At 44.3% G+C, this 26,555-nt stretch overlaps 1 protein-coding gene across 1 annotated transcript; it reads right to left on the bottom strand.

Annotated features, from left to right (window-relative positions):
- Positions 1-5,979: 5,979 nt before the first annotated feature.
- On the bottom strand, positions 5,980-25,683 carry LOC144797866 (vomeronasal type-2 receptor 26-like). The gene is made up of 3 exons (XM_078668668.1): positions 25,375-25,683; positions 7,002-7,125; positions 5,980-6,908 (listed from the first exon to the last, which is right to left on the bottom strand). Exons 1-3 carry the CDS (start codon positions 25,681-25,683, stop codon positions 5,980-5,982), a joined length of 1,362 nt encoding a protein of 453 aa, XP_078524794.1.
- Between the last annotated feature and the right edge of the window lie 872 nt (positions 25,684-26,555).

Here is a 26,555-nt window from a genome sequence, read left to right as displayed (position 1 = left end):
AAGGGATGCCAAAGCCCCAGCAACCAAAGAGGAAGTGCGGTCATTCCTTGGAATGGCCGAGTATTACAGCAAGTTTGTCAGACACTTTGCCACTCGGACCTACAGGATGAGACAACTGATCAGAAACAATGCAAAATTCGAATGGGACGCAGAGGCTCAATCCGAATTTGAGACGGTAAAGGACTGCATCAGCCAAGCCATCCCGCTGCAAGGGTACGTCCCCACCGGCAAGACCATAGTGACGACAGATGCAAGCGACAAGGGATTAGGGGCAGTGTTGGCGCAGGAAAGAGAAGATGGATCCAAGGAAACGATCAGTTTTGCGTCCCGTGCACTCTCTCCGACGGAACAACGGTACAGCGTAATCGAAAAAGAGATGCTGGCGGTCACGTGGGCCCTAAACAGGTTTCGGCAGTTCATATGGGGCACGAGATTCAAGCTTCAAACGGATCACAAGCCGCTTATCAAGGTGTTGACATCCTCTGGCCATGACACAGCGACCCCAAGAATCGCCAAAATGACGTTGAAGCTGCTGGACTACACCTACGACGTAGAATATCTTCCAGGCACGCAAAACAAAGTGGCTGATTTTCTCAGCCGGGCTGCTGCGATGGAGGAAGCGCCGGAGGAGGCTCGGACAAAGAGGAGATGGTGGCCAGCATGGAGGATCATGAGATGTCGATTAGTGCGCAGGAATGGAAGGCGGCCTACGAGCTTGATGAGGAGAAGGTGGAAGTAAGGAGACACCTCACAAAGGGCTTGCCGGACAAAAAGAAGCTCACGGAGGGAGTGCGACGATTCTATGAGATGAGAGAGGAATTGTCACTGAGCGATTCGGGAATATTCTTGTACAGAGGAGAACGTGTTGTGCCCCCAGTGACACTGATACCCAGGCTATTGAAGTTGCTGCACGAGGGACATTTGGGCATAGTGAAAACCAAGGCGTTGGTCAAGCAGATGTATTGGTGGCCAGGAATGGATGCCCACATAGAGAGACAAGTGCGGGAGTGTGGGCAATGTCAAGGAGCGGACAAAGTGCTCCGCCCACTCAGACCTGCATTGGGGAAATTTGACACCCCGCAAGGCCCCTGGGAGGATGTGGCTATAGACATTCTGGGACCTGTCCTAGACAGCAGAGGGGTGAACAAATACATTTGTGTGATAATGGACAAGTATTCCAAATGGCCTGAAGTGGACATACAGGAGTCAATGGACACGATTTTGCGATTCCTGACATCGGTGTTCCTACGTGAGGGCATACCCAAGTCCATTCTCAGTGACAATGGACCTCAATTTGTGTCAGACAAGTGGGGTCGATATATGAAAAGGAATGGGATTGAGGTGAAACACACGGCCGTTTATCACCCGGCATGCAACGGCCAGGTCGAAAGGTTCAATAGGGTGCTCATGGGCTCCATTCAGGCAGCCATATCCCAAGGAAAGGACTGGGAAGCGGAAGTAATGAGCATGCTATGGGCCTACAGGATCACGCCCTCAGTGGTGGGGTACAGTCCGTTCCAAGTGCTAAGGGGACGGCATCCCTTCACCCGGGACAACGTCGCATGGAGGGAGAAGACCATCACCAGCAAGTGGTCCCCAGCGGTGGTGCAGCACAATTTGGAGAAGGCCCAGAAGATCTACGCAGCACACTATGATAAGCGACGCAACACAAAGGAAACAGTGCTGGAAGAAGGGGAATGGGTCAGGGTTAAACTCCCTACCCTACAAAAGAAAGGAGAAAGCAAGTTCAGCCGGCTCCTACAAGTGCAGGAGGTACGAGGAAGGGCGGCTCTTCTCAGTGACGGCAAGGTCTGGTCGCAAGACCGCATGGCCAGAGTCAATAAAATAATAGTTTGGCCCAAGTCCGAAGAGGACGAGAGACGGATGGACTTACAGGAAGAAAGACCCCAAGGGGGGCACAGCACAGGAGACTGTGGGGAAAGTGTAGGTGAGGACACTGAGATGGATGGCCTGGGAGCAAGGCCTACCGATGGAGATGGCGCACCGGTGAATGCAGAGCAGAGAGCTGATGGGAGAGGAAAGGAGAGGTCCCAAGGAGAGACAGAAGAGAGAGAGAACATGCCGGTAAGACACACCCGCAGCGGAAGGGCAGTCACTGCGCCCTCTCGCTATAGAGACTTTGTGATGGATGGACACTAGCTTTTGGTGCCACCTCCCGAGGTGCCCCAACATAGACTCATACGCCTGCTAGGGGACTCTTAACCTAAGGGGGGAAATTGTTTGTTGTTTATATTAAAGGGGGGAGATATGTGGTATGCGCTCTAGTCTATGAGCGTGTGCGCGATGACGCGTCACGCCATAGACTAGAGCAGGAGGCGCACGCATGCGCAGGAGACAGTGGGGAAAGGCGCGAACGGAGGAAAAGCGGCAGTTGGCGACCGGAGCGGTCACTGTTAGACGCTCGGCGCCCTAAGCTCTGTAGGGTATTTACAAGAGAATAAAACGTTGGTTACACACCTTCTACTGCCTCAGCTTGTACTTGAAGGGGGAAAAAGAGTACATTACACATACCCTTTACATAGGTGAAAATATGAATAATGCACAAATGTATAGTCTATGATGGTGGAGGCCATTGGTCCTCGATAAGTTGGTGCAGCTGGTTGATAATCTGCCAACCTTCCATTTAGTGCTATAAATCCGAAATCTACCAAAAGGTCATACGTAACCTGGTTTGGACATCGGAGCCCTTTTGTTTTTCCTATAATAACATTTTTAGATGAGGAATATTGTGGCTCAAGTCTGGCTCCTCAGTGGTTGAGAGCTGGTTCGCTAATGGCAATACAGTAACTGAAAACCTCTCCTAAAATAACAAATAGTTAGCCATATGTTTCCATTATTTGCTCCAGTTTCTCTGGTGTTTTACAGTGTCTGTAGCTGTTTTTAACAAGATGAGAGGGAAAGTAGATGTTTATAATCAGCAGTTTAGTAGGGCATTGGTTTGTGAATAGACCTGCCAATATATACTCCGAGGATGTTTTCATTTTTACGCTTGTCAAACAGAGTTTATACTGATTGAGTGCTTTTAGTAGCAAACGTGAATTTACACCCACAAACAAAAAAGGAAAGGAAAACAGCTCGGTACTGTTTTATGTCACACATTCTATAGATAGTGTTATGGTTAATTAAAACAATTTAGCCTGCTCAATGTGACCAGTGGAACACGTTTTTTATTATGAATTTAGAGGAAATAAATATTTACCTGGCATGCAAATAAACACAATGATTTTTTTAAAATGTTTGGAAGAAAGAAGACACATTTAGAAAATAAATCGTTTTCCCAAAATTAAGATTAGGCAGTCAACATAACAGGAATTTCTGCATTTACAGAAGAAGAACACCCAAAAGAACCAGGCATGTAGGGATTAGTAGTTGTGAACATACATTCAAATTAATGGGAGGAACATGGAACATTTCACAGGGAGAAGAATCTGCAATTCCAGGATATTATTTTGTTTGTGGACAGAATGCTTACTTTCTGCTTTCTGCTAATTGGGAGGGTACGTGCTATTTAGCAGTGCTATTTCCTAAAATGTACCATGTGAATAGTATAGATGCATTACATTGACACCGGCACACATACACTCTTGTGATACAAAAAAGTGAAGGTGAATTAGATGGAGACATATTTGGTGCAATTATTCCACCTGTAGGAGTCAAATTATATGACGAAAACATTCGAAAACTGTCAAGCTGTCTATCAGTATGTTTGGAGCTTTCTTAGTAGTAAACTCTGAACTTATAGCAATACAATCAATGGTTTTGCGAGATCGTCTACCATTAGGCATTTTACTCGAAGAATAAAGCAGAGTCTGCAAGATGCTTAAATTAACCCATTGATGCTCTTACATTAATATATGATGTTACAATGCAAACAATAACATCACAGGCCTTTACAACACAGTTTTTATATCGCGACTACCATTACATTACATGATTTTACATTGCATGCCATTACAACGCAGTTTTGTAAGCTACCATTACAACATAACAACGCATAATACTTTTAGGGTAACAGTGGGGTTAGTGTTGGATAGTATAGAGGTAAAAATTACTATTCCCACTCCAGTGAGTGCAACAGTAGGGTAAGTATTGGATAGTGCAGGGGTAAAAATTACTATTCCTACTCCAGTTAGTGCAACAGTAGGGAAAGTGTTGGATAGTGTAGGGGTGAAAATTACTATTCCCATGTACCCCAAAACCCATACCCACCCTAAAACTAACAAATCTCCATTACTTACCTTATAATGCGTTGTAATGGTATGCATTGTAATGGCATGCGTTGTAGTGACATGCGCTGCAATGACTGTGTTGTAATGGTATGCGATGTAAAGGCAGTTGCATTTTAAAGGTAGTGCGTCGTTATGACTGAGTTGTGATGGTTGTTTCCCCTCTTATATACCTTTATACTCAATAAATCTACATGATAGGAAAAACAAAGTGACCAACTAGAGGCAAGAATAAAATAGATATACCTACTAGCCAGGTATTTTTAGACTACACCATAGCACAGTACTATCCACCACTCCCCCACTTATAACATCTTCTTTATCATCATAAAATGTTTCAATAAGTGCACCCAAGTAGTTCGTAGATCGTAGCACGCCCCGATCTGTAGCAGATGGGGATGGACCCGATGATGAAGCATCCCACCAAGAATTAAACCTGGTGGGTGAGGGCTTTACAAGAAAAACTTTGTGTTTCCTATCACGGAGAGTTATTGAGTGTAACACTGCTGGGTTTGGCATTACAATCTTTAGTTGAAGCGGATGAACCCGGTATATCCTCTTCCTCCCACATTTTGTGTCTTATGCTCCTACATGCCTGACAAGAGTAAGAAAATAGAGGATTTTGCAAAGAGCATTCCAGACTTAAAACCTGAAAAACATAGAACCTGAATGGAAACACCCAGTGTTTTTGAGAATTTTGGAACAGGTTTTCATATAATTGAGCATTGAATTGCAACAGCAGGAAGTCTTTTGAAAGTTTTACTTATGTCAATACTATTAACAGGGATTGGTTTGTTATGCCTAATTGCTTTAATTAAAGGCTGTAAAATTTACTTACAGAAGAGAAACAGCAGAGAGAGAAATAGATTTGAAAAAGAATTAGATTGTAATAGCCTCATAAATGATGACTATTTTAAGTCATTAAAATTCCAAAGTTTAAAGCAAAATCAATAGGATTCAACAGATGATGAAAGTGACCTTGGAGTAAAACTCAGAAGTAAAACCAAGATAGTGTGATGGTTAAGATAACCATCAGATGGGGGACTGATAAGGTTGACTAAATAAAAAGCAAATTATCTAGTCTAAAAGTTAAAAATGGGCGTGATTAGTGTAAAATTCAAAGCTGAAATTACGCACATTGTGAGCCTTTTTTATGAAGCCTTGCATCACTTTTACGTGACTGGTGTGTCACTTTTTGTGAAGCACTGGTGATGTAAAAAATGCACCATGTTGCGCCCTATTTTCAAAGTGATGCATCTAGGAAGATGCGTCACTTTGTAAACCCCTGTGCCACATTATATCTATGTCAGGTATAATGTATGCATGGTGGGCGTTCCCCTGCATCCAAGCCTCGTAGAAGTGGCACATTGAAATCTATAAGATCACCTGTAATTGGTGGTAATTACAAGAATGAACCATAATATTACATTTTGGCCCCAATCCGCGCTATCAACGTCATTGAAGGAGTCTTTTATTTGGCTACTGGGTCAGCTCAAGTGGGTCTGGCCCAATCAGAACATGTTGTGAAGTTAAGAGTCAAACTCTGCCAGTTGGCTACAGAGGGGGCTATGTCTGAATATAGTTGAGGCCAGTGTCTCTGATTAACTTCTTAATCTTCCAAACTTCCTTCCCAGGTCACAGTTGTGTAATTTGTGCATGTCACTCTTCCTAGATCAATCACATAGATTCCTTCATCTTGGAGAATCAATTGTCAATATTTAAGCTTCTTGCTTTACATCCTTTTCACCTTCATACTCTGCCCTGCATCCCGCCCCATCAAATATTCCTTTGTGTTTATCTCAGATCTAAACAAGATGATGTAGCATTTGGGGAAGAATAAGCAGGAAACCAAGGATAAGCTGGAAGATAAGATAGCGAATATCTCCATTGCCACCATGTACTTGCCTCTAGTGCTGAGATAGGCTGGAACAAATGAAAGCCATACGCTGAGGAAAGCGAGCATGCTGAATGTGATTAATTTGGCTTCGTTGAAGCTGTCAGGCAGCTTTCTAGCCAAGAAGGCCACAATGAAACTGATAGTGGCTAGAAAACCAAGATATCCCAGCATGCACCAGAAAGCAACGGGAGATCCTTCATTGCACTCAACTATTATCATACCAGGATGAATATGAATGTTATATTCTGAGAAGGGGGGAGCGAAAACCAACCAAAGGACACAGAGAACTACCTGAACAAGAGTACCAGGAAATATGATTATATACAAAAGTTGAGGGCCAACCCATCTTCTTAAGTTACTGTTTGGTTTTGTGGCTTTAAAGGCAATTACCACCATGATTGTTTTGGCCAAAATGCAAGAGACGCAAAGTGCAAAGGTAACGCCAAAGGCTGCCTGCCTCAGGAAGCATTTCTGTTCTGTGGGGCAACCAATGAAAGTCAGTGGGCAGAAAAAGCACAAGGTGAGGGACATTAGCAGGAAGAAGCTGAGGTTAGTATTATTTGCTTTCACAATGGGTGTGTTCCTGTAGCAAAAAAAGAGTGCCATTATGATAATAGGAATCCCTGAAGATAAAATGCTGCTTGCTGCCAAAGTAGCTCCAAAGGCATCCTCATAGGAAAGAAAGTCTGCGTTCTTTGGAATGCATCGATCTCTGTCATCATTAGACCACTGATCCCAGGGGCATTTAAAGCATTCACTGGAATCTAGGCAAGGAAACATGAAGAAGTACATAAGAGTTCTTTCCTTAACAAAAATAACATTATAAGTGGAGGGCACCCTTGTGCTGGGCATCATACCTGTTTGGTTTGATATCTCCCCTAATCTGCATGGAAAGCATTGAAAACAACAAACTGGCCATCCTGGTTTGATTCCTTTTCTGAATCCTTTTGGACAGCTAGGAGAGCATACAGAGACAGGAACCTAGAAGGAGATAACAGGACAACATTTAACCATAATGACTATGATTGGCTGAAGCAGTGACCAATATTGGCATTGCAGCAAAACAGAGATCTGCTCAAAAAAGAGTTTCTACAAAATATAGCGAAGCTACAAAAGTATGAGTCTTGTGGGCAGAATGTGAGTCTCTGGTATTAAACTGAAGAATATACTTACTATCTCTTCTCATAATGAGAAAATGTATTGCAAATCATGCTGGTTGATGGTCTATTGTAGAAGAGGACACTAATGTTTAGACTGTGAGATGAGTTAAGGAAGCTGTCACTGTTGATGTCTAGCGTGACTATCTTACAAAGTTCATTTGATTTTGAAAACCATAATTACAAAGAGGGCAATTCATCATGGTTGCATCTTTGCCTCTTTGGCTTTCTCAATCAAGGGATCCTTGAAGGGGAGAGGGGTTGGCCTAACGGCTAAGGCGCTCGACCTCGGACCTGGGGAACTTGGTTCGAGTCTCGGTAACTACGCCAAAAACCCCCTGTGATTCTGGGCAAATCACTTAATCTCCCCGTGCCTAAAAAAATGAAAGTGTGTCCTCATGTAACGTAACTGGTGCTATGTAAAGCGCTCTGATAACTGATTCGGTTCGGTTCTATATAAAACTCTGCAAAAAAAAAAAAAAAAGGGATGGACACTATTCCAATAAGATGGTAGCTTAAAACAAGGGTGAATGCTCTCCCACTATTGTTCTATTACAGACCATGAGGTTGATAGTAAGTTTGGGCTGATCAGAGTATTCTGAGGCAAAGCTGATCCAAAACGCTGACTCTCTTCCCTGAGTCAAAGTATGACTTTCCGGTGACCAGGTCACCTTTTGTGTAGTAGAATCTTTTTGAAAAAACAGATAACTAGCCAAGTAGTATGCCACATTGCATTTGCAAAGTGTGTTGCTTAACTGATTGAAATTTACTTGCATTAACACTGCATTTATTGGTTACTGTTCCTTGAGTCAAAGTATGACCGCCCGGTGACCAGGTCAACTTTTGTTCAGTAGACTTTTTTAATAAAACAGAAAATGAGCCAAAGTCCAATATCACATTGCATTTTCAAAGGTGTGTTGCTTAACTTATAGAAATTTACATGCATTAACAATATATTTATTTTTATTAAATTCTCCATAGTTGATCCTCACAAACACTCGGTGGCAAAACTGATCAGATTTTTGCGAGAGCCATGCACAAAACCACTTTAGAATGTCAACATTTATGTGACTAGGACTTTTAAACATATTTCTTTTTTACTTCTTGCATATGCTTGAGAGGTTGGATGGGGCTCATGTTAACCTCATAGTAATGTTTGTTTGCTGGGGGTTTTGGAACAAAGCAGGACAAATCTGCTAAGACTCACTTGTGCCCTCCGGTAATGATCTGAATAGAATCTCTCTCACAAATATTAATGTTACTTTTTTGCATCAATGCATCCTTAGTCCTCTCAGGGATTTCCTATTGTCGAAGATGAAATAGACACCCAAATATACTCACTTTGGGCCAGATGTACGACCTTTGGTAATTGTGACTCGCAAATTGCGCCAACTTGCAAGTTGCAATTTGCGAGTCGTAAGTTCCAACGTACAACAGTGTCTGAGACACTGTTTGCGATTCCCAATGGGGTCCCAAAGTGCATGCCTTCAAACAGCAAGAAGACAAAGATCATGGTTATAACTCGTCGCCATAAGCACCACCAGCATTCGCAATAGATAAGAGCAAATTGGAAGTGGTGGAAGGTTATAAGTATCTGGGGGTACAACTAGACAAGCGCCTAATTTCGCAATGCATTTAAATGCCATCGAAAAGAAGGGGATCACCTTTTTACACGCTTTCAGCAATCTAGCAACCAAACTTAGAGGCCCTATGTTCAATCCGCTCTTAAACGTAATGAAAGCTAAGTTATTGCCAACAATATCCTACGGGAGCGTATTACATCACGGGAAGAGTGCACAGCTCATAGAATAAATACAAGCAAAAATCTATAAGCGTGTATTTTCTTTGCCAATGAACGCATCACCCGCACAAGTGCGACTTGAATTTGGTAAAAAAATATGAGACTGTCAAATTTTGGTACGATGTCTGGATGAACCAGGAAACAGAGATTTATCATGCCATGTGGGAAGCAATTTATAACAGTCCTAATTCCCAGTATTCAAAATTTATAAAACTCTCTTTAGAAACAACTGAATTGGCCTCACTTTGGGAAACCAGGCTTCCGGTACCATTGTTTAAACAAACAGTAAAGAAGGCGGCCAGCAAGCATTCGTTACTTAACGATAAGTCATCCATGAGTCATCGTGAACATGCTTGGATGACAATACAATCATATAAAAAGCTGGTTCCGGAAGCATATCTACAACTTGCTTTCTCAGCGCATATCAAATCTAGATATCTTACATTGAGGCTGGGTAACCTCCCAACAAACTTTGATCAACCAAAATGGCGGATGCAAGAAAACAAAGGGTGCGAATTGTGTGGAGCAAGAAAACAAGACTTAATTCATCTGATCTGCATCTGTCCCGCCATGAATTTGGAACGCCGGAGCAGACTAAAGGCGAAGTTCAATGAACTTGGAGCACGTACCTGTTGGTCTGCAATCATACAAACACTGTGCTCTGTGGACCCTCAACTTATTTGCAGAGCAGTCCAATTCATAACTAACTTTGAGACAAAGAGAGGAACCTTGGTAAAGTCTTAATCTCCATTACGAACTCGTACATTAAACATAACTGTTCTCCCTGTCCTAGACCCGGAATTTTTAAGCACGAGACTAATTTTTATAAATTTTACAATTCATTACCTGTTTATATGCTGTCCAATGTGCATCTTCTGCTTTTTAAATATTTTGGAATTTAATATTTTTGTAATGGTTTTTATTAACTATAAAATAAAGAGTTTTTTTTCCATGCATAATGAGGCTGTTGCAATTTGCGACCCCATTGGGAATGACTGGCACTCCCAGGGGTAGTGGCCTGCTGGGGTCAGCAGACCTCCATGTGTGGGACTGCTTTTAAATGAAGCAGTTTTTTTTAATGCAGCCTGTTTTCCTTAAAGGAAAACGGGATGCATTTAAAAAGAAATATGTTTTTGTTTAATTTTCTGAGGGCGGGTAGTTGTCCCTGGGACCACTGCATGCTCTGAAAAAAATGTTGTGCACCCATTCACAAAGGGGAAGGGGTCCCCCGGGGACCCCTTCCTGTTTGTGAATGGTTTACCACCCCCTACGAAGACTACAGTAAACTGCAAGTGTTTTGCAAAACATTCTTACATAGGTGTTGGACTCGCTATTAGGAAGGGACGCTCTTAGAATGCCCCTTCCGAATAGCGAGTCGCTAACCCTATTTTGTGAGTCGCTATTCTTTTTTTTTTTTTCTTTTTATTGAAAGTTTTTGCTGTTACATACAGGGCATGGCATTGTTTCAAACAAAATATATCACAATGAGAGAAAGAACAAAAAGAACAGTGACAATAAAAAGAGCAGCACCCAACCGTAGAATAACCACAAAAAAAAAAAATTAGCAGTCCATGTTCTGAAAACATAAATCTAATCAAAAGAAGTTTCCATTCTAAAATATTCCATATCTTTACTTATATACAGTTAAATCATAATCAGCTGTCTACCTTTTATATCTCTCACAATATTACAATAGTAGCATTTGATACCTGATTTGTTATCCTAAATCATCCGAATTTTACTCGCATCTAATTTTTATTCTATTTCACCCTCTTTCCAGCGTGTAATGGGGCCCCATATTAGCTTAACCAACTTCCTTCCCCTTTTCCCTTTCCGTGCATAGATCTCTTTCTCCACATTATATGTTGTTATTAATTTGGCCAACCAGTTATGAAAAGTAGGGGGAATAGGGTCAATCCATGCAGACGCTATACATAATCTCATAACTGATAATGCTACAAATAAAAATTCTCTTCCGATTGCCAGTTGTTCATCCTCCACATTCACTCCTAATAATATTGTTCGGGGAGTTAGCACAATTTGAGTTCCTAAAATGTTGTTTATGAAGCCTTCGATATCTTTTTTAAGTGAATATAGATGAGGGCACGATGCAAATACATGTTTTAAATCAGCTTCCAGACTTCCACACCTATAGCACTTAATACCCACAGTACCTCCCCATTGTGCTATTTTTGCAGGGGTATAATATAAATGATATAACGTTTTATAATGTTGCGCCTGCAGTGGTGCCGAGCATAACAGAGAATATCCCTTTTCTAAAGAGATACCAAAGCTTTCCCCGCTAATATTAAGATTGTCTTTCCATTTTTCATTCCATTTTTCATAATCATCCTGTTTTGATTTTATCAATTCGGCGTAAAACCTCTTGATAGTACAATCTTCCCCTGATTGTGCCACTTCCATAATCGGATCGTGCCTAAAGCCCAATGGACCCCCCTTTTTACTCAACAAGAAGCTCCTAATTTGTAAATATTTAAAAAATTGCCTGGTGTCTAGCTTAAATTTAGCCTGCAATTCTGAAAATTGAAAAACCCCTTGTTCCCCCATTACATCCCCTATACTTCTAATTCCCTTGCTTTCCCACTCAATGAATTTGGACCCCGAGAATATCTCTTGTGGAAGATTTGGATTATCTATAAATCTAGTATATGCATTATATTTCCCCAAGCCTGCTCTTTTTATAAAGCTTTTCCAAATTGTACATGCTGCTATTAGCGTCTTGAACTTTGTCCTTTTGTAATAACTAGCCTCTGTAAACTTCAAAAACACATTCTCTACTTCTATTCCCAAGGTTAGTCCATAAATTGCCAGTGTTCCAAATTCACTCCAGCCTTCTGACTCTGCCCCTCCCAGCAAACCAATCATATTTTGAAGAGCTGCCGCCCAAAAATAAAGCTTTAATTCTGGTACTCCCCAGCCTCCCCTCTCTCTTGGGAGTGTCATGAATCTGAGGGCTCTTCTCGTTTTCCCCTTTGCCCAAATTAATCTGTTGATTACGTACTCTAATTTTTTTAATAATTTGACATCGAATAACAAAGGTATGGCTCTGAATAGATATAGAAATTTTGGGAGAACCAGCATTTTTATTATATTCGTCCGCCCCACAATTGACATGTGCAAGTTGTCCCACCTGTCCAGGTCTTTCTCCACTTTCTTAATTAAAGGGGAAGTATTCTTCTCTACTAAGGAGTCCAAGTCTGCCAAGATAATTACCCCTAAGTATATGCCTTCTTGCGTCACTCGGTTATCTGTACAGATAGTATAAGAGTTTTTAATTATCTGTGTTTTGGAGGTATTTAATTTATAACCAGATATCTTTCCAAATTTCATCGCCTCAATTTCCACATACTCTATAGATTCAGTAGGATTGGGAGTGATTACAGCGACATCGTCTGCATAGGCTAAGATTTTACAGTGCCCAATGAGTGTTGTTAAAGGTGTAATCATCTCAGACGCCTCCATTCTACGTATTAGTGGGTCCATATATATAGCAAACAAAAGCGGTGAGCAGGGGCACCCCTGTCTTGTACCCCTTTTTATTCTAAATTGCCCCGTGTTCCCAGCATTCACACGTAAAGTTGCTACCGGGTTTAAATATAGAATCTGTATTGCTTTGAGATATCCCTGTTTAACACCTGTTCTCTCTAATGCATACCAAAGATAATCCCAGGAGACCCGATCAAATGCTTTTTCTGCATCAAGTAACATTAATGCCATCGAGTCTCCTGTGACTGTTGTAACATCAAATAGAGTTATTACTTTGCGTATGTGGTGAGTAGTCCCTCTTCCCGGTATAAATCCATGTTGAGCACTACTGACTACTTTGTGAATTACCCTAGCAAGTCTTGATGCTAATGTCTTGGAGAATACTTTCACATCTGCATTCATTAAGGTGATCGGTCTATAAGATCCTGGTTCCTCCGGATTTTTCCCTTTTTTCAATATTACTACCACCTCGGCACTCCCCCATGATTTGGGTGCTGATTCACCCAACTGTGTTAGCTGCATGATCTTTATTAGCTCTTCTTCCAACATATCCCAAAACACTTTGTAAAACTCTATAGGTATTTGTCAGGGCCCGCTGCTTTCCCTGAGGGAAGTTTCCATACTGCCTCCTTAATTTCTTCTGTCTGCAAGACCCCCTCTAGGCCATTTGCGTCATCCTCCTCCAATATATCTACCGGGATCCCTTGAAGATACTCCTGCATGTCCTCTTTAACTCTCCGGGTGTCTCCCCCCGCTAATTCATCATCATATAACTTCTCATAAAAAGTCCTAAATACTTCCCTTATTTCATTCGAATCTGTATACCCCCTGCCTGATGTATCCCTAATTTCTCTCACTGTTCCTACTGCTTCTTGCTGCCTTGTCCGGGTAGCCAAAATTCTCCCTACTGACTCACTCAGTTCATAACACTTCTCCCTTTTAGTAGTGTATATTTTTGCTGCTTTGCTAGCTATATCACTCTCTGCTTCGCATTTTGCTTTCACAAGTTCTATCAGGGCATTATCTATTTGACTTCCAATCAAGACACATTTTTCGAAATCCTCCTCTGCCTTAACCGCATGCGTGCGGTCGATATTCTGCTCCTGCGCTGGGCTTTACAAAAACCCATTATTCATGACGAGCTGGGCTCGTCATGAGCGTGCGAGGAGGCTACCTCATGACGAGCCCAGCTCGTCATGAGCGTCGAAGGGGTTAAGTACCTTTTCGGATAACTCTAAATTCCTCAACTGCTCCTGCTTCCGTTTATAAGAATTAAAGCTCTTCGTTTCCCCCCGTACCCCTGCTTTAAAGGTGTCCCAGACCACCCCCAATTCTGCACTATCCCTATTAATGAAAAAAAAAATCGCTAATCCATTTATTCATATGTTCTATATATTTATCCTCTTTTAACAGCCCTCTTTCGAAAGTCCAGTTTGTATATTGTCTAGGATTTGTTTTTGTTGCTATTATAAGTACTAAGGGATTATGATCGCTAAGGATCCGTGGCAGCCTTTCAATATTTGAATTCGATATGGTAGTACTTGACACAAAAAAATAATCCAGTCTTGCACAAGTTCGGTGTGGGGCTGAGTAATATGTAAAACCTTTATTATCCAATCTCTTTTTCCCCCCATACATCTGAGAGAGCATTATTTATGACTAAACTATGTAGTGCCTGGTTAACTTTCCTTTTCCGACCTTTATATTTTCCAAAAGAGCCCAGTCCTAATCCATCTGCCCCATTTATGTTAAGATCACCTGCCAAAATAATTTTCGTTGCCCAATTAGCTAACTCCACATCTAAAAATTGAAAAATTTCGGGGTCATCCTCCGTTGAACCATAAACAGTTACGAGCGTTGTCCACTCCCCATCTATCAAACACTCAACCATGGCCCATCTTCCCCGTTTATCCTGTGCTTTCTTCCTAGTCAAGGTATTCTATTAGCAACTCGCAAAATAGGGTTAGTACATGGGCCATAGATGTTTTGCTTGTGAAAACGGGTCTAAAACCTATTTGTGCACACAAAAAAACGTTGTACATCTGGCCCTTGGTGTCTATTTGTACAGACAGCAGAAATGCTGGTATTGTAGACTTAACTGCATGGCCGAAAGGCATGCCAAAAGCAAGCCCATCTGTGCATGTCCGCGCCTGGCTCAAGCCTTGTGCCAGCCATGCTGTCAGTTTTGACCCCCAGTTTGTATTAAAGAGAACTCACTCAAGAGATCAGCTGCTAGACTGTAATGGTACTAGTAAGTCTGGCCTGGAACCCCCCTTATGCTTAGATCCATCCTCTGCTTCTAGTCACTTCCCTGACTGCAACTTTCACATTTGCCCCCGTAAACCGCAATTGCGATCACCTAGCTCTGCCCCTGTGTTGGGAGGACTACCCATGACTAGGTCAGTCTGCTTTACCCAAATTAATGCTTGATCTTTATATAAGCATGCTTCTGAATTTGCCATCCTTCTGGACACCAATGTTGTTGATTTAGAATTTAAAACTCAGACATGGTCGGTGGCCCAGACCTAGCCACTGCTGTTGCAACAGGGTACACCATCTTTAAAAAAAAGATCGGTTTGGAAAAAAGGGTAGTGGTCTAGCTATAATATATCTAAGTAGTTGGAAAGGGACATTGCTTACTCAAAATAGTACGACATCCTCAGAATCCTTAGTTTTAAAGATTTCAATAAATAACCAATACACTTTCAACGGACTGTTAATTTATTGACCTCCAGTCCCCAGAGCAGATTATCTAAACTTCATGAGCCAGTCTCTGGATGTGATTTCTCAGTTGTCTGAAGTTATACTTCTGGGTGACTTCTTTCTACACCTTGAAGACCCCCTAGATAGGGATGTGGTACATTTGATAGATGGCATGAATAGCTTGTAGCTTACACAACAAGTTACGGGCAACACCCACTCAGCAGGTCACTTGTTGGACTGAGTATTTTCTAAAATCGATCTCTTACAATGTCTTCTTTCTCTCCTGTTCACTTGATCTGATCATAAAGCTGGCATGTTCTCTCTTTCTCTTCATCAATTCAGCTCATAGAATTTGAGAGATATATGTACCAAACAGTTCCGCCCTTGGAACCAAGTTTCAATTGATGCCCTAGAAAATTCTTTGAACCAGAATCCTCCTGAGATCAATAGTGACCCTAATATAGCGCCAGCCACATTCGAGCTGTGGCTTCATAGTTCGATTGATAATATATTACCAGAAAAAATATCTGCCAATGGTAGATCTAGGTGTTCTGAACCCCGGTGTTCTGACAAGCTTAAGCATCAAAAACAGAAATGCTACCTCGAAAGGAGATGGCGATATTGTTATGATGTCAGTTACAGAATAGCTTATAAACAATCTCTGCTAGAATACAAAATATTAATGCATGATGAAGAAACCCGCTACTTTACCACAGCTATAGCAGCAGCAAAAAGCTCATATAAAGAACTTTTTGCTACAGTAAGGAAGCTAGCCAAACCTCCTGAAATAGCAGATACACCAGTGAGCCAAGCTTTTTGCAACTCTTTGGCCACCTTCTTTCAGGACAAAGTTGAGTTATTCTACCGTAGTTTTTCTATGGATGTACGTCATTACGACGCACACTTTGGGGCCGATTAGGATGGCGGTTTTTCCGCATCCTCCGGGCCGGCGGAAGTGTCCGCCGGCCTGGAGGATGCGGAAAAACCGCTGCGGAGCCTCCAAAGACCCACCGCCAAATTAGGATGGCTGGTGGGTCTGGAATTCCGTCCGCCGCTTTTCCGCCGCGGTCGGCTTCCGACCGTGGCGGAAAAGCTATAACATGGCAGGCGGTGTCTATGAGACACCGTCCGCCATATTAGGATGTTCGTGAATACATGCTTTTCCACGGCGGCTTTTCCGCCATGGAAAAGCATACGGACATTCACTTTGGGGGCCCGTTGCGGGCCCCCTGGGTGAATGGGGGGTGGGGGGTGCACATGGGGGGTACCTATGGTACCCCCCTGCATTTGCGTGCACAAAGCAGCAGGCACCGTGCGGTGCCGGCCGCTTTGTGCATGTAAATGTAAAACATGCTTTTTTAACATTGCGGCGGGTGCAGCTTGAAGCTGCACCCGCCGCAATGTTAAATATAGAGGATGTGACCGCCACCCTGGTGGTCACATCCTAATCAGCACGGAGGGAATGCCGCAGCCCCTGCGGACGTTCCCTCCTCCTCAAGGGTGGCGGACGGACGCAAGTCCGTCCGCCATCCTAATCGGCCCCTTTGTTAGGTCCTGGTCCCCAGTCCTCTTTTGCTGACCATGCCCATAATCATCACATGACACACCGGTAGTATAAAAAGGAGTCCTACCCTTATGTCAATGCTTGTTATTGCTACCTGTGGGTTCCTGCATCCTGGCTCCTGTGTTTCCAGTTGATCGCTGTTGTCTTTTCACGGGCTCGTGTAAAGAAGAAGGAGAATTCCCTGTTGATTTCAAGTTTTTCCCTTATCCTTGCTTCATTCCTTGTCCTAGTACCTTGTTTGTAGTATTCCCCTTACCTGCCTGCCTGCCCCTTTCCTTAGCGAGGTCTCCTTCTAGTTAGTTAGTGTCCTTAAGTTTAGCCCCTTCCCCTTTTCCCTTTTTTGATTTTGGACCGTTGGGTGCGACTACGATAACATTCAGGGGCCCCTGTTTGTTAGTTGCCCGTTTCGCTGCTCTCCCGATTTGGAGACGCGGTGAAGTACTCGGTTGCGTGAGCGCTACCCGTCCGCCTCATTTTGCGGAAGTGACGTTTTCGTCCATTCCGCGAAACAAACCCGGCGGGGTTTGTTTACTTTCTGGTAATACCGAGCGGATGAGAAAACGCGTCCTCACCGATTCCTAGTCTCATTCCAAAGTACCCGATAGGCAGGGGTTTTTACAGGCCGGTACTAGTGGTCTGATTTTTACCCTGCATATCCCTCAATCGACCTAACCATACACCCTTACGGAAACATACAGTCCTTTAGAAAAGCCGCCTAAGAGAAGTTATCTTAGGTTTACAGTGACTGACAAACTCCTTGAAGCTAAGCCTGCTAATTCTTCCGGTAAGTGTATGTGGCATGTTATGCTTGGATAATGGTCTTTTGTAGCAGAAGAAGGACTGGGGATTGAATAATTACCGTAGGGTGTACTTTGTGTTCCCCTTTTGCAGGTGCAGAAGAAGGAGGTGGGTGTTCCTTTTTAAGGCACGTTCTAAGGGTGGAAGGTTTGGTTACCTTTTGATTTCCACCCTCTTTTCTGGGTCAGCAGCTTACTCATGTGTAACATTCAGTGAGTGGCTGGTGAGTCGGGGAAGGGGACTGGACTATTCCTCGTTCCTGCAGTGTGTGGGTTGGGCAGGAGTCCAACAGAATAACAAGCCCACGTTATAATACACTGCCCGAACTTGGATGGACGAAGAAGGAGGAGGGGCCATGGCGGGCGCGGAAGCACCCTCCATGAATGATATAATGGGGGCCCTTGCTGCGTTACAGGCGCAAGTACAGGAATTGAGACAGGAGAACGTAGGGTTGAGACATGAGCTGGTAGCGGTAAGGGCTCAGGCACAGGCACAACCTAGAGCACAAAATCCCGTTATACATCCGGCTACCTTCCAGTATGGGGGGGCAGGGCAGAGTAATCCTGGAGGAGGTGTTCCTGTGGCAATTACCGTAAATTCCCCTGTTCCTGTTCCTCTGGCTCCACCCGAAAGGTTCTATGGAGACAGCGGGAAATACGGGATGTTCATGAACCAGTGTCTGTTACACTTCATATGTAGGCCTGGTGCGTTTCCCGATGATGCTGCGAAGGTGGCCTTTACTCTTTCATATCTGGCTGGTACTGCTGCCCAGTGGGCTATCCCATTAGTGGAAGGGAACGACCAGGTGTTGAGGGATTACAATGCTTTCAAGGAGTTGATGAGGGGGTTGTTTGCCAAACATGCTTTCATGCAAGCTAGTGACTCGGAATTACTAAAATTGCGACAGGGGCGACAGGATCTTCTGACATACATAGCGTCTTTTAATAGATTGATTGCAGAGACACATTGGCCAGCCGATAAGCGGACTTCCTTATTCTATCAGGGTCTTAATGATGATCTGAAGGACGTGGTGTCACAAGTAGTGGATCCCCCGGAAGAGTGCGCCGCTTTTATAGACTTAGTGGTTAAATTGAACCATAGGTTGTCAGAGCGACGCGGTGATCGTGGTCGTTTTCAGGTGTCCCGAGGGAACTTCATAAAGACCGAAGTGAAACAGCAACCCGGTGAAGTCAAACCTGAACCCATGGAAATAGGAGGTGTCAGGGGGCCCCTTACACCTGAAGAAAGAAAGAGACGTAGAGATCAGAACTTATGTCTCTATTGCGGACAGGGAGGTCATTTTGCAAGAGAGTGTCCCGTTAAACCATCTGGAGCAGGTTATGGAAAAAAGGTGGCATGTGTACAGGTGGAAAGACCGCTCCTGTCTGAGCCTTGCAGAGGTCAATATGAGGTGTTGGGGGCAGTGGACTCGGCGCCCAGACATTTTGTGATTTCGGCACAGCTTCTATTGGCAGATTATCAAAGGGTGCCTGTTTCTGTGTTATTGGATTCGGGGGCCACTGGCAATTTCATTGACATCTCCCTAGCAGAGAAGCTCGGCGTGCCTTGTCAGTATAAGAAACAGCCAGAGCCGGTCCGAGCGATAGACGGAACTGAGTTGTCATCAGGGTGTATCACTAGACAAACCATGCCGCTCCGCTTGTTATGTGATAATGGTCATTCAGAGTGCGTGGTATTCGACCTGATAGACGCGCCTTCCTTTGGATTGGTGTTAGGGGTGCCTTGGCTCCAAGAACACAATCCTAGGATTGATTGGGTGCTCAGGCTTGTCACTCTTGATTCGCATTATTGCTTGAAGCATTGCTATAGCGAGGCCAGTGGGGAGGTCCCTCCTTTGTATTGTGCAGCCATGGAAGAGAACGGAGTTCCAAGACAGTATGTGGAATACGCCGATGTGTTTGATAAGGGTTGTGCTCAGAGTCTGCCACCTCATCGGTCGTTTGACTGTAGGATAGACTTAGTGGAAGGGGTTCCCTTGCCTTGTAGTAGAGTTTATGCTCTGTCTGAACCTGAGGAAAAACATCTCAAAGAATATCTGGATGAGATGTTGGAACTAGGTTTTATCCGTCCCTCTTCTTCACCTGTCTCTTCGGCGATCTTTTTATTCCGAAGAAGGAAGGCTCTCTGAGGGCGTGTGTGGACTACCGGACATTGAATAAGGCCACTATTAAGAACAGGTACCCTCTTCCACTCATCCCCGTGTTGCTGGATCAGCTCCGCAAGGCCAAAGTGTTCACTAAATTGGACTTGCGTGGAGCATACCATCTGATCAGGGTGCGGCCCGGGTGATGAGTGGAAGACGGCTTTTAAAACTAGCCATGGGTTGTTTGAATACTGTGTGATGCCGTTCGGCTTGTGTAACGCGCCGGCGGCGTTCCAGTATTTTATAAATGAGGTCTTGAGTGAACATCTGGATAAGACAGTGATAGTTTACTTGGATGACATCCTTATCTTCTCAGAGACCGGAGTAGACCATCACACTCACGTGCGACAAGTGTTGCAGAAGCTGCGGGAACATCGGCTATATGCCAAACTGGAAAAATGTCAGTTTGATGCGAAGGAGGTAGAGTTTTTGGGATTCCTTATATCCGCTGAAGGGATACGAATGGACCCTAAAAAGATACAGGCTATTTTATCCTGGCCAGTGCCCACTACGGTGAAGCACATACAGGTACTTTTGGGGTTCGCCAATTTCTACCGGCGTTTTATCACTCACTTTTCGGACATTGTTGCACCAATGACCCGCCTGTTAAGAAAGGGGGTGTTCTTTGAGTGGTCCCTGGAGGCACAGGGCGCTTTTCAGTTACTGTTGGAGACCTTTACGACCGCTCCGGTACTGGCTCATCCTGATCCAGCGTTTCCCTTCTTTGTAGAAACGGATGCTTCAGCGTGTGCAGTCGGTGGGGTTTTGTCCCAGAAGGAGGGGGGCACAGGAGATATGCACCCTATCGCTTATTTCTCAAAAACATTGTTGCCGGCCGAACGTAATTATACAGTAGCGGAGCGCGAACTTTTGGCGGTGAAATTGTCTTTTGAGGAATGGCGACACTATCTGTGGGGGGCCCGTCATACCATCACAATCTATACAGATCATAAGAATCTAGAGTATTTCAGATCAGCCCGGGCCTTGACACCAAGACAAATGCGATGGGTCTTGTTTTTTAATCAATATGATTTCATTATCACCTACAGACCTGCCGCTCAGCAGATTAAATCAGACGCCTTGTCCCGGATTCAAGTCGACCCGGAGGAAGTGAAAGCAGGGAAGGAAAATAGACCTATGCTTGATGGTAGAAAGATTGTGGGAGTAGCTTCGGTGGAAGAATTCGCTTCCAGGATAAAAGAACTGTTGCGCAATATGGACTTGGCCCCGTGGTTGCAATCGTCTCAGGTGGTGGTTAGAGAGGGGTTGTTATATCAGGGGGATAGGTTGTTCATTCCCCCCGAGTTGAGACAAGAGGTGGTGGAATGGTGTCATTCGTCCTCTTTAGTTGCGCACCCAGGAATTGGGAAGACAAAGGAGTTGTGCCTGAGGTGGTTTTGGTGGGATACGGTGGCTCAGGATATCCAGAAGTATGTGACAGCATTCCCTGTTTGTGCCATCAATAAGCCCTCACACAGTAAGCCCTCGGGCCTTCTGCAGCCGTTGGCAGTACCCCCTTCCCCGTGGCATACTATTAGCATGGATTTTGTTACGGACCTTCCCTTGGTTTCCGGCTTCACTGCTATCCTTGTGGTCGTAGACTTGTTTACCAAAATGGCTCACTTTATACCACTCCGAAACATTCCCACAGCGAAGGAGATGGCATGGGAGTTCATGGTTTCGATAGTGCGGTTGCATGGGTTGCCCACAGCAGTCATCTCAGACAGGGGGGCGCAATTTGTGTCTCATTTCTGGAAGGAGCTTTGTCTGGTGCTTAAGATGGATATACGGTTGTCATCTGCGTACCATCCCCAGTCAGATGGGCAGACAGAACGCACCAACCAGACAATGGAACAGTTCTTGAGGTGCTTGACTACGTCCCTCTCGTGTGATTGGGTGAGGGCATTGCCTATTGCGGAATTCGCTTATAATAACAGCATACACTCGGCCTTGGGCATGACACCATTCTATTGCTCTATGGGATACCATCCTAGAGCCCTAGCCGTCCAACCCACTGGGCACATGCCAGCCATTGATGACATATGTAAACGCTTGGGGGACATCTGGGAGGTGGCTAGGGGCAGTTTACAGGATGCTAAGGAGGCAATGAAGGTACAGGCTGATCGCCATAGAGTTCCGGCCCCTGGTTATAAGGTGGGCGATCAGGTATGGTTGGCTTCACGTAATCTGAAACTACCGGGATCACGTAAACTACAACCCCGGTATGTAGGCCCCTTCCCTGTGAGTCAGGTAGTCAACCCCGTGGCGATGAAGCTGTTACTGCCCTCGGACTATAAGATCCATCCTGTGTTTCACACCTCATTGCTGAAGCCCTTTGTTCCCTCAGACCAGGTTCTGCCCCCTCCTGCCCCCTTACTAGTGGATGGCGAAGAGGAGTTTGAGGTACAGGCCATTCTTGATTCAAGGCGGAGAAGGGGTAGGTTGTATTACCTGGTGGATTGGAAGGGGTATGCCCCGGAGGATAGGACGTGGGAGCCAGCTGGAGGTGTACATGCGCCTCGCCTGGTGAGGTTATTCCATAGACTGCATCCCCGGAAGCCAAGACCTGTGGGGAGGATTATCGGGGGGGGGGTACTGTTAGGTCCTGGTCCCCAGTCCTCTTTTGCTGACCATGCCCATAATCATCACATGACACACCGGTAGTATAAAAAGGAGTCCTACCCTTATGTCAATGCTTGTTATTGCTACCTGTGGGTTCCTGCATCCTGGCTCCTGTGTTTCCAGTTGATCGCTGTTGTCTTTTCACGGGCTCGTGTAAAGAAGAAGGAGAATTCCCTGTTGATTTCAAGTTTTTCCCTTATCCTTGCTTCATTCCTTGTCCTAGTACCTTGTTTGTAGTATTCCCCTTACCTGCCTGCCTGCCCCTTTCCTTAGCGAGGTCTCCTTCTAGTTAGTTAGTGTCCTTAAGTTTAGCCCCTTCCCCTTTTCCCTTTTTTGATTTTGGACCGTTGGGTGCGACTACGATAACATTCAGGGGCCCCTGTTTGTTAGTTGCCCGTTTCGCTGCTCTCCCGATTTGGAGACGCGGTGAAGTACTCGGTTGCGTGAGCGCTACCCGTCCGCCTCATTTTGCGGAAGTGACGTTTCCGTCCATTCCGCGAAACAAACCCGGCGGGGTTTGTTTACTTTCTCGTAATACCGAGCGGATGAGAAAACGCGTCCTCACCGATTCCTAGTCTCATTCCAAAGTACCCGATAGGCAGGGGTTTTTACAGGCCGGTACTAGTGGTCTGATTTTTACCCTGCATATCCCTCAATCGACCTAACCATACACCCTTACGGAAACATACAGTCCTTTAGAAAAACCGCCTAAGAGAAGTTATCTTAGGTTTACAGTGACTGACAAACTCCTTGAAGCTAAGCCTGCTCATTCTTCCGGTAAGTGTATGTGGCATGTTATGCTTGGATAATGGTCTTTTGTAGCAGAAGAAGGACTGGGGATTGAATAATTACCGTAGGGTGTACTTTGTGTTCCCCTTTTGCAGGTGCAGAAGAAGGAGGCGGGTGTTCCTTTTTAAGGCACGTTCTAAGGGTGGAAGGTTTGGTTACCTTTTGATTTCCACCCTCTTTTCTGGGTCAGCAACTTACTCATGTGTAACATTCAGTGAGTGGCTGGTGAGTCGGGGAAGGGGACTAGACTATTCCTCGTTCCTGCAGTGTGTGGGTTGGGCAGGAGTCCAACACACTTTTACAACGCGTTCCATTACAACGCGGTTGTAACAACGCAAGTCGTTACAACGACTTGCGTTGGGGGGGCGCAAATTAAAAAAATTTAATTTACTATTCCAACACCAGTCCCTGTGGATAGTAGGGAAGGTGTTGGGATAGTAAATTAAATGATTTACTATCCTTGAGCGCCCCCCAGCGCAATTCGTTGTAACAACTTTCGTTGTTATGACCGCGTCGTAATGGAACGGCGTTGTAATGGTTGCGTCGTAAACGTCGCATACCTTTCTCTATGGCCATGTCTCAAGGCTCTACCTCCTCCTAATGTACGTCGGCCAACGGTAATGGTAATATCTTACTACATTGAGGAACATGCACTCCTGGATGCCACCCAGTTCGGTTTCAGGAAGCATCATAGAACAGAACTAACACTGATTTTGGTATCTGAACAGATCAGGCAGATGATCGATGCAGGGGGCAATGCAGCACTCGTGCTGCTTTACCTTTCTGCCACATTCAATACCGTCAATAACAAAAAAGTGCTGGAATGCCTCGATGGAATAGGTATAAAAGGAAGAGCTTTAGCCTTACTTAGATCAGTTTGTTGCTCTTTCTCAGTTCATGTCACCCAATTTTACACTGCCTTGCGGGGTACCCCAACCCTTTTCAATGTTTACTTTGCGCCTTTGGCTCAGTTGATTCGATCTATTTTTTTTTGCGGCAATCTGCTATCCTGATGACACCCAAATTATAGTTCCATGACAAGTACTGCTTCTGATACAGCCTCTCAGTTTTATACTTGTCTTAGTCATGTTGGTGAGTGGATGGCCGCTTACTGTCTATAATTAAACTCCAACAAAACGGAGGTCTTACTTTTTGGTGGCAACACAACTTTTTGATCACCAGCTTTCTGGCAGTCAGAATTGGGTTCCTTGCCCATTCCAACAAATAAAGTGTAAAATCTAGGAGTCACTTTTGATTCCAAGCTCACATTTGAAGGGCATGTAAACAATGTCACCTCTGCATCCTTCTATACGTTAAAATTACTTCGGAAAATATTTCTGTTCATACCTGTCAATCTTCGCAAGCTTGTCATCTCTGCTCTGGTTTTGTCCAGAGCCAACTACTGCAACCTAAGGACAAAATGTATAACTAAACTACAGATTCTACAAAATGCTGTTGCACATATTCTGCTGGACATCCCAAAGCAATCACCCACTTACATTAGCTTCCAGTAAAAAGACACATTGAGTTTAAAGCTCCCTGCATTGCATTTAAAGCAGTACACAACATAGGACCAATCTTTTTCAAGCAGAATTTTCAACAATATATTCCCAGATTTAGGAAAAGTTCCTGGGGTGGCAGAATCTTTTTGGGTGGCACTACCACAATCTGGAACTCCCTTCACCCAACATTAAAAGGTGAAACGCAACAGCTGGCTGTCAGGAAAGCCCTAAAAACATGGCTGTTAATTTCTGAGTTATCTAATTAGGCTTCATGGCATAGTTGCTCAATGAGCTAGCGCCTAGACACCTTCGGGTTATTGCTCGCATTTTATAAATCTTTTTTTTTTCATTTCATTTTCATATAACGATGATCATGCTTTTCCCTCTTGGAGTGCACTTCATGAAACTACCAGGGAATGAGCTGCAAAGTGTATTCTATGCATCTGAAAATTATGCAGATCTCCCCAGCCCCAAACTTTAAACAGCATCCTGATTTGTGTATTATTCAGGGACCTCATCATCATTGGGGAAAGTAGCATCTTGATCTCCAGACATGGGTGATAACAAAAATGATAGAGTTAAGAGCTGTGACAGATTTTCATTTGAAATTTGCTGATTCTTACCTGTGTATTCTTTGTGTTCCATTGAACAGTGCTGGCATTGATTATAAATGTTTTCCTGGTAGGTGTGCTGGAGTCATAGCTGCCCACGTTCACGTGCCTGATGGCCCCTTTGGGATCCCGCTGCCAGTTTACAATGTCATACCGTGCTGGGGGGTTGCCATGTTCATCAAAGAATGATCCTGTGTCTTCTCCTCTCAACCTCACCTTCTTGATGTAGTAAAGGAGCTGGGAATACAGGGGGGTGTAAACAGGGTCAGCGACTTCCTCTGCACATCTTTCCATATAAAGGGAGCTCTTTTGAACCACCATTCTTCTAGTTCTATGAGGGAAATCTTCATAAGAAACGTGAATGTATAGGACTAGTATAGCTTTACAACATTTCCAAAATGTACATGAAATCCCCCTCATGGCATATTAAGAAAGGTAAACATTTAAACTTAAAGCCCTGGTTAAAAAAAAGACACCTTTCGCATGTTTGGGGAATGTGATGCAGCAAGCACAAATTTTACACACATAGTTGCAGCCTGTCCACCATGTCAGAACAAAACAGCAGAAGGAGCAGGTGATTCGTTATTTGGTATCTCTTATGTGCCACAGGAGCATAGGCAGGGTGAGGGATTAGCAAAATATAAACTGCCCATGCACAGTTCAGAGGAGCCACCATGGATCTTAAGACACAGAGAACTTTAGTGCAATGGAGGACCGCTCACCGAGGGTAATTAAACCTCTTGGTTTGCTAAAGTTCTTAAGCTTTAAAACTCCATCTGACAGATTCCTTCTACTTGTAAGAGTCCACCAGTCATAATCTTCTCTGCTTAATGTTGCTCCACAATCAGCTGTTACATGAGTAAATTCCACCATGTCACCCACATAGTGTATGATGTCTGCTGGAGAAGTGTGGCTCACTGGTTAGAGGAGGCAGACCTGGAAGCAGACGTCAGCCCGGGAACAGGGATCAATTCCCGGCTGGGGGGGTCTTGAGTCCTAAAATGTCCATGGACTCGACAATTCTCGCTCCGGTGCCTACTCGATTCAGGGGTTCACACTCTGCGACTCTGGGCAATAGCTTGCTTAATCTCCACAAGGGCCCCTCGCGGCGGGATGCCTGGCTTTCACTTGGGGATACCCTGCCGGGGTTATCTCACAGGGGAATACCAGGACGGGTTCCCTAAGCAAGCGCT

This window comes from Lissotriton helveticus, chromosome 12 (genome assembly GCF_964261635.1).
Source record: "Lissotriton helveticus chromosome 12, aLisHel1.1, whole genome shotgun sequence".
Taxonomy (NCBI): Eukaryota; Metazoa; Chordata; class Amphibia; order Caudata; family Salamandridae; genus Lissotriton; species Lissotriton helveticus.
This window is presented reverse-complemented; position numbering and strand designations above follow the sequence as displayed.

Excerpts from the sequence above, each read along its gene's own strand:
- LOC144797866 (XM_078668668.1), bottom strand. The coding sequence starts at position 25,683 with ATGGTGGTTCAAAAGAGCTCCCTTTATATGGAAAGATGTGCAGAGGAA. Across the intron at positions 7,126-25,374 it reads GGAACACAAAGAATACACAG|GTTCCTGTCTCTGTATGCTC; the intron begins GTAAGAATCAGC and ends ATCTCCTTCTAG. Across the intron at positions 6,909-7,001 it reads GGAGATATCAAACCAAACAG|ATTCCAGTGAATGCTTTAAA; the intron begins GTATGATGCCCA and ends TTCCTTGCCTAG.